This window comes from Hyalella azteca, unplaced genomic scaffold (genome assembly GCF_000764305.2).
Source record: "Hyalella azteca isolate HAZT.00-mixed unplaced genomic scaffold, Hazt_2.0.2 contig3583, whole genome shotgun sequence".
NCBI classification, from domain to species: domain Eukaryota; kingdom Metazoa; phylum Arthropoda; class Malacostraca; order Amphipoda; family Hyalellidae; genus Hyalella; species Hyalella azteca.
In genome coordinates, this window is record NW_025933828.1 from 63482 (window position 1) to 72228 (window position 8747).

Genomic DNA, 8747 nt, shown 5'->3' on the forward strand with positions numbered 1-8747 from the left:
TTTATAGTGCACCCCCCAAAATATTCAAGGAATAATTGAAAAGAAAATCTGTAAAATAGTCTTATTATGCCAGTTGCAGTAACATTTCAATGTTCAATTAGCTCAATGACTTCGACAACCAAGAAATGAAATTAGTACACCCGTTCTGGGATCTTCGTCAACACTCTTCTTTTGCCATCGGCCTCCACCCCTAGTATGCTCGATCAGGTCAACCAATTTACATCCAGAATGTTTTCAGCAACTGGAACTTTCCGTTCATGTTAAACTGCGACAAACATGTTGAGCAATTTGCACTATCGTTTGACCTCGTAACAACATTACTCTAATATTAGGCTCGTCACGATTGAATGGATGATTGATAATTACTGACTAGGAGAGAAAAATAATGTAATATTGCATCTAACCTAGGAGCATCGTCCTCTAATTTCTATACAAGACGGCACCCTTTTAAATGAACAGATGGGATAAAATATACATCCGCGAGAGATGCAAAGACAGCTAAGCAGAGAGATGATCGAAGTCCGACACCGCGACCATGGGCACATGGAGGTCGTCTATTACCGGGTTGGATTTGTTATCGCACAACCCGACCTCCTTCATCTTCCACTCCCAGTCCATGCGGTGGACAGCGTGCAGAGACTCGGCTTCGTTTTGTTGCCGCAACACCATGCTCTCCTGACAGTTGAAAGCATCGTAGTGAAAAGCACATAAATCTATATGATATCACAATTTTTGCATTACAAAATATGATGGATAGCGTAAACTTCGTGCATTAAAAATATCTTACCCTGATTTTTTCCCATTTATCGTCGACATCCTGGAGCCAGGAATTGAAGAGTCGCCCATTGAATCGAGAACGAGCATTTCGATGCTTCTCCTCTTGTTCAGGAGTTAAGACATTATATACCTGCGCAACACATATGAATATTAAATGTTCCATATTCATCCATGAAAATGTTCTATATTCAATGAAAAGCATCATTTCGAGCAACTGGAATATACAAAACTGGTGAAAATATAACCAATGAACTGCATCACGGGAACGTGTTAAATAGAGAATGCTGTTGCGGCATGAAAAATCTGATTTAGATCAATACGTCACACTCGAGATGAAATTATGTAGATAAGAGTATTCATTTCACTAAAGGTATTCATCCCCTGCATTTCGACATTGTTAGGGATATTCCTATTGAAACGGCTTCAGCCGACCTATCATGAGCGTAGTTTAGGGCTATGGAGGTGCCTCGCGATTTGACATTTTACTTCTGCACTTTCAAGATGCATAAAACTAATAGTGTGGCCAATTCAAGAAGTGTGTTGATTTCAGTTCCAAATCATTAGTCGTAAAGTACGAATCTAAAAATTCGGCATTGATAAGAGTTGTTAAAACGCTCGGTATCATCAAATTAGTTCTCGTTTCAAATTTAGAAAACTATATTTATTTTATATTTTGTATTTCAACTTTTATTGACATCGTTGATAGATGAACGTCAGATAAGGGAGTTGCGATGAGCCATTGTGTAACTTGCAATAGAGAAATAGCTGCTAAAACAATAATTTATCCCTAGCCTCCTATATTACAAGAAATCTTAATCAAAGTTACATTCACAGAATTATTTCTATTGATCAGCAATGAAATTATTAGCGAAAAGAAATAAAATGTTAGCAGTAAACTAACCTCCTGATCCCTAAGTATATTGCAAGCGCTGAAAGGAAGCATTTGGTTGGCAAGGGCGGCAGCCCTTCTGCCATGCACTCTCAGAATCTCTTGCTCTACACAAAGTGCCATCTTTTCGCGCTCTATCTGGTGCTGTGAACACAAAAAAAAAATAAGTTACACATGATCACATCTATTAGTAGTTTTACAAAGAAAAAAAAGCACTAGTGAACTTACGATTAATGTCATACATAAGGTGAAGATACTCACCGTATCCATCAAGGGAAACTTTACTCTCGTATCAAATATTCAGAAAAATTGTTGTGTAACAAAAAATGTCGATTCATCCCTATTTAAAGGAAATAAAGAATGAATATGACATATTATGCACAGAAAGCAACCAACAGTCCAACACTCACCAGAAGTCTAAGCTTATGCCTGGCACGTTCCTGCTCAGTGAAGAGATCTTTGAGCGGCTGAGGCAGAGAAGCTGGCGGGGTCATGAGCGGCACGGACTGTTGAGAGGCAGGGTTGCCGGCCAGCACGTAGGTGGCTCGGTTCATGAGGTAGTCTTTGAAGCCCTGCGGAGGTATGGGTTGCACCGGGAACAGCAGTTTGCGGCGGTCGTCGATCTGCACAATTAAATTTATCGATACACCGATGTTTAATTTTCTAAAGGAAAAGGTTGAAATACATATATTGTTCTTTAAATACTCGAAAATTTGATGTCAGAAAGATCGTTGAGGTCTAATGATGAAACTTGTCAATACATTGTTTTCGAAATGCTGTAATTTATGGCTTTCACAGAATCGTTCATTGTCCATAATTCAGAAATAAGTAGATAAGTTCGATTCTAATCAGAAAATATTAGATAATTCAGAAATAATTGAATAATAATTTATAAAAATTTACCTGCTTCCTGATGACTAGAAACATTTGATAACAATTAGACAGCGGTAGCTCAGGAACCGAAGGAGGTGGAGGAGGGTCAGAATCTTCTTCTTTGATGTTAATTTTTCGTTTGCGAGGATGCACGACTTCAGTGGTGCTGCTGCTGGATGCCGCGGGAGCGCTGTTATTACTAGTGCTACTGCTGCTTGCAGAGACTGACGTGGTAGCGGTGAGTGGTGTTGTAGTTGCTGACGATAATGTTGCGGGCGTGGATGATATTGAAGTGACAGCTGCTTCCTCGACTTTCACTTCTAGTTTGACTGCAAAATGTATATCAGATTAGCCTCAAATCTCGCGTACTATGAAACATTTAGAATTTGTGACATGAAAAATTTCTAATAAGGGATTTACGAAATAAACTTACAATGAGAACAATTGGGAACCCTCGTGACACGAAAAACATTCGGTCATATAATAAATGTGATATGAAGACTCACCACTCGCTGCACTGCCAGCTTCATCTGTGTTACTCCTTGTGGAGCGGGTGATGCGTGTTGCGCTCTTCTCACAGCCCCCAGGACTCAGGGGCTCCTCCTGCAAAGCAAACAAATTAATCACACTAGTAGCGACGAGAATTATTATTTTGACGCAGGAAAAACATATTCAAAGAAAAATGAATACAATTTTCAGTAGGCCGAAGAATGTCACGAGACTAGCAATATATAAAATAAAGATGGGTAGTGCGTAATTCTTCTATATACATGTGTGCATTATCACGAATTTAAAACTCATACTTTTGAATATGGTCTTGAACTCGAATGGACTTGCCTAGAAGAGAATAAAAGAATGCTTTTTTATTGGCACAGAGTTGATCTCGACCTTCACAAAATCGCCCACCCACCTTAACTAACGGCGAGAGGTTGTCTTTAGAGTCATGGGTGGAATTATTTGAAGCAGTACTGCTGCTTGTATGTGCACTGCTGTTATTTTCTTCTTTAATATTGATGTGGTCTTGGCCGGCGTTCGAAGAGCTGGACACCACGTATGGCAAATGACGTCCACTGCTACCGCCATTACCGTTACCATTTTTATTTCCTCCATTACCACTCTGTTGGCCTGCGGATTCTTGATCAATACCACCTGATGACCCCGAGCCGCCCGTGGTGCTGTTTATGCCGCTATTGGGATTATTATTATTGCTGTTATTTCCGCAAGATGACAGAACTATCTTTAAAGGAGGTACTTTCGGACTGCTGTTATTGTTGTTGCCGTTTGAGCTGTTGCCAGTGCTGCTAGAGCTGTTAGTGGAATTGGGAGCATCTGATCTAGAGCAATTTTCTTCGTCAGCTGCTTCGTCACATTTTTCTGTGGTAAAAACATTTTAGTGGGCAAGGGGGTAAAAAGAACAGAATTCTTTAATAACATGGAAGTGTCATTTTAAATCATGCATCGCCATTTAAATATACACACAAGAATCAAGTTAAAATTCTTGGTTATCTGAAAGTAGTTCAATAATCTTGACAGGCATTAACCTTGCTTAATAGAAGACTTCGGGCTGCTGGAGCTGGTCTGTGGACTCTTCCTGTTGGTGTCCTGAGAAGTAGGAGGGTCGACAGCAGCTAAGGCACCGCCACTGGTGGCTCCCAGGATGCTGCTGTTCTTGCCCGAGTTGGCAGTGTAATTGGGGCCGCTGTTCGATGAGCATGAACGACTAGAGGGCTTGCTGGTCTTCTCTCCTGAAAAAAGGTGCTTTGTTAGACATCCGCGATGAGTTCCTCAACTTTGTAAACTTTGGTAACTGACAGTGGGAAAATGAAACTTAGGATTCTACCTCTATAAAAAAAATTAACTTCACCCTACATGCAATATAATTGTAATTGAGGAAAATGCAAGTTAAACCGAATGTTCACAGAGAATGAAACGTCTCAATAGGCCATACTTCTTACCTTTACCAGCATTCTTGGATGGAGTTACTGGTAATTGGTCCTTCACTTCTTCCTTCCTTTTTCGCTTCCTAGCAGTCTCATCTTCATCGTCATCGATGCTCCGTTTTTCTCCCCGTTCTTCCCCAGCTGAATCGTTCTTCCCAGGAGTGTGGGGCTTTGATGAAGATTCTTCCTCTTCTTCATCTTTGTTGCCGCTTGACGGAGTTTCATCTTTGGTGCACTTAAACTCATATGGATCGTCGCTCGAAGCTCGGCCCTCCGTTGATCTAATGAGAAAATTTAAAATGACTGTGGATATCAATGGTAACAGCACAGCCTAAAACAAGAACTAGGCAATGAGTCATGTTAAGTTAGTTAGTTAGTTTAGTGACCCTATGATTACTAGCGCTTCAGCTGCTAAGCTATCTCGCGCCGAATGTCACGTTGGGCATTATGGGCTAAGAAAATATTGCATCACATGTATTCAGCGTTGACCAGATCATATACAGTCGAACATGTTTATTGCTCTCAGGTACTCCACGAGGCGGTCAACATTATAGCTACCGTGTTCCGGTTGGGCCAAAATACTTTTTAGGTGTGTGTTGGGGTCGTTTTGGCTTAGATGGGGGAAGAATTGCCGTCGGGCCACACCAAATGATGGGCACTCACAGAGGACGTGGATTATGGTCTGAGGCACCAAGCAATCCATGCAATAAGGTGCAGGCGTGCCTTCCANGGACTCTCCACCCGAGCCACTCGGCCATGATTGCATCTGAGACCGCACAGCCTCGGGTCTCATCGAGACACGCAAGCCCCCCCCCCACGACAAGGGCGAGATGGCACGGGGGGGGAGTCATGTTAAGGCAAACTTATGTCTGTGAATGTCATCAGGTTCATTGTGCATCAGTTCCACAAAATTCAATTACTAAACTAATTATCAGAATGGAATAAACTGAATTTTTTATCTTATACAATCATATTTCTTCTCAAGAGCAAGACAGTGGTCATTGGGCTACCAAAAACTGCGTAGCTTGATAGCAATGTTAAAACTCATTCAATTTCTCAGGGATAATTTCCTCCTCACTTGCTATCAGTGGAGTTTCTTTTGTCTGGTGTCTTGGCTTGGCCAGTGCTGGTGATGCGCAATGCAACGCGTGGTGAAGACGGCCGACCACCACTGCAGCTGCTACTCGATGCTGATTACAAAAAAAAAACTTATTATTTATGACAAATTTTATTGCAATCACTTAATTGTAGGTCAGCGTGTGTTAATCAACAGCTAACTCATTTTAAAGATTGATAAAAAAGTTATCCGGAACACAAATTTTAATTCGTCATTGAATAGCTTCAATATTCCCGCGAGAGATAAATAAATTAGAAACCAATTCTATAGATATCATAAGTTACGGTTTACTGCTTTACAATACTCACAAGATGTTGAGGTAGAGGCAGATGACACTTGCGGTGCAGAAGTAGAAGAGCCTTCACAGCTTCGATCGCAGCCTTCATCACATTGTTCCTCTTCTTCTTTGATCTCTACTTTGAGAGCATCAGGGCCTTTGACGGCACTGCTAGGGGGAGTGCGTCGAGACATTTCAAGCCCAAGCACTTCTGAAGACAAATAAATGATTTATTAGTAATTTAAAAGAGAAATATTAATTTGAAGAGAAATAAAGGATTTCAAGATTTAAGACACGCTTGAAAAAGTTTTTCAAGCAAGTACACACATTTACAGCAATTGAGGAGTTCAGAGATACAAAAGCAAAAATAGCCACAACTATTTGTCAAGTTCATGCTGAAACAAATATGCCAAAATTATCATTACTGAATTATTTTTTAATTTCGTGTAGCTGCAGCAGTAGGTAACATATGCAAAATAAGAAATGTAACTACATGGTATCTAAATAATGCAGTGTATCAATAAGATGAGTTTGCAATGCTAGCTGAAAAAGGTAAATAAAAATCAGTTTCATAAGAAGCACATATAGATATGAATGAAGCTAAACTCACCTGAAGTATCTCTGGCAGACTGCTGTAAAAGAGCCAGAATAACTGGAGACCTACAGACGTCAGCAGGAGTTTGTCCTCGCCTGTTGACTATTGAAGTGCTTGCACCGCTCTCGAGTAACAACTCTACAAGCTGAGAAAACAATGATTAGATTACTAGTTGTTCCTTTGAGAAAAATATTGTACAGAACCCTAGCAAAAACAATTAAATAAAAAATCAAACCCATAAAATAATGTTTAGTAAGTCTATCACACATTAATGAAGGAATAATGATATTCTTAATGTAAATAAGCAATGCAATCAAACGAGTGAACATCTATATGTAACCTGACGAAATAAAACTAAGCTTTTAACATTCCCATTTGAACATAGTAGAGATTTAAAACTGTTATTTAAAAATATTATCTTGTCTGAACTGATGTTTACCAAACATAGCACAGAAGACTTTATTTCGTGACAAAACATGTGCACCACCAAACTATTTAACTCTCACCTTCAGATGGTTGTTGACACAGGCGTCGTGCAGAGGAGTCTCGTTGTCTAGGCCTTTAGCATTGACTGAGGCTCCAGCGTTAATGAGTTCAACTGCTACGGAGACAAAGCCTCGGTTACAGGCCTCATGCAATGCTGTCCAACCTGAATGAATGAATGTTTTTCACATCAGTAATTTGAACACAAATTATGACAAGATGACCTGACTAGTCATGAGGAACATCCAAAACTTGTGGTAACATCAGACCGCATAAATTTCACAATCTGTATATAATGGAACAAAGCCAAAATTAAAATAAATTAATACTGAATGGTAAAGAGTCTCTCAATAAAAGTAGAATGTTCTTTGCTTTAGGGGTAAAGTGAGTAATTTTTACAAAACATCCAAGTTTGATGTAATTTGTTAGCAATAATTCAAGACCAAATTACAATGTATCTTTTGGACACAAATTCATGTAGTTGAGATACAAAATCTATCACTCAATAAAAGTAATGAAATGCTGAAGGCTGGCAGACTACTGCTAAACAAATAATGTAAAACTGAGAAGTAAATTCTAGCCCTCTTAGATAAATGGGTTTGAAGTGATCACTAAAGTGCTTCTAATCTATTTACTTCACATTTTGAAATTTATCCTTTTTTCAAGCATGATACCAATTCTAAATCTTACTTTTTCACAGTAGGGATTGTACTCAATTAACATTCTTCATTAGTGAAGGGTTCTAAGAGACACACATGAAGAGTTCTCATAGGCCATAGCAATTCATGGTTACTTCAAAACTAAGCTAATGACATGCATGAAAATTATTTCATCTTAATTCGGTAAACCTTCTTCAGTCATTTCTTCACTTTATCTTCTAGCTCATATGGCCATACATATAACCTATGAATGAAGCCAAAATCAAAAAAGTTGCTGGACTCTATTACAAGCAGAATATTGGTATAACATTGTGTGCCAAGTTTAATTCAGATTTGCTGAACACAATCATATTACAAGCAGAATATTGGTATAACAATGTGTGCCAAGTTTAATTCAGATTTGCTGAACACAATCAATCACCACTGCAAGCATTGGCAACTATGATTTCTGCATGTTTGAGCCCAATCAATCATCACTGCAAGGATCTGAATCTGCTGCCTGTTTTGACCGTTAAATTGGATTTAAATTCTGGCAGAAGATAGGATGGAGATGCTGAATTTATTACACCAGAGAAGCTGAAGCACAATTATGACAGACAGCCAAAACCTCACAACTTCATACAGTAGCTCCCATTTGTTAATAATTAGATGGGAGATAATTCATCTAGCATGAATTTTGCAGGAGCAAAAATGGTTGAAAATCTCTAGTCAGGGCTTGGAAAGTAGATTACATGCCTGCCACTCAGGCACAGAATTATCTACCTTTTGAGCCTGCCATTTTCAGAACTGCACAATTCTTACTAAATGAACCAGCTCCTATCTAATAGACTAATTGTTAACAAAAATGCACAATCAAGCAGGAAGACTCCAAATGCATTGAAAACTTTGCCTTTGGTGCCTTTGGAGCCACAAGATTTCAGTAATAAGTAGGAAAATTCTGAACCTGTGAGTGTCAATGCCAGGAACCAGATTACCGAACTTACCCCCAATCTATCTTACTTTACAACATTAAACAACTACATACTGTCAAAACCATACATACAATACATTAAATACTATTGACAAACACACAACAATAAAATTTTATTAAAACAATACACTAATATATACTAAATACGTGCCCGCGCACATATCTCT

At 39.1% G+C, this 8747-nt stretch overlaps 1 protein-coding gene across 1 annotated transcript; it reads right to left on the bottom strand.

The window, feature by feature from the left end:
* Positions 1–49: 49 nt before the first annotated feature.
* Positions 50–7117, bottom strand: LOC108671535 (ankyrin repeat domain-containing protein 11; the record flags this gene model as incomplete). Its single annotated transcript, XM_018159089.1, is given in 13 exon segments — positions 50–675; positions 788–907; positions 1679–1810; positions 2077–2289; positions 2570–2868; positions 3046–3142; positions 3450–3913; positions 4081–4284; positions 4495–4760; positions 5558–5669; positions 5905–6084; positions 6484–6613; positions 6975–7117. Coding segments are annotated over 13 exon segments (2537 nt in total), but the record flags the coding sequence as incomplete, so codon positions are not given.
* Positions 7118–8747: the final 1630 nt, after the last annotated feature.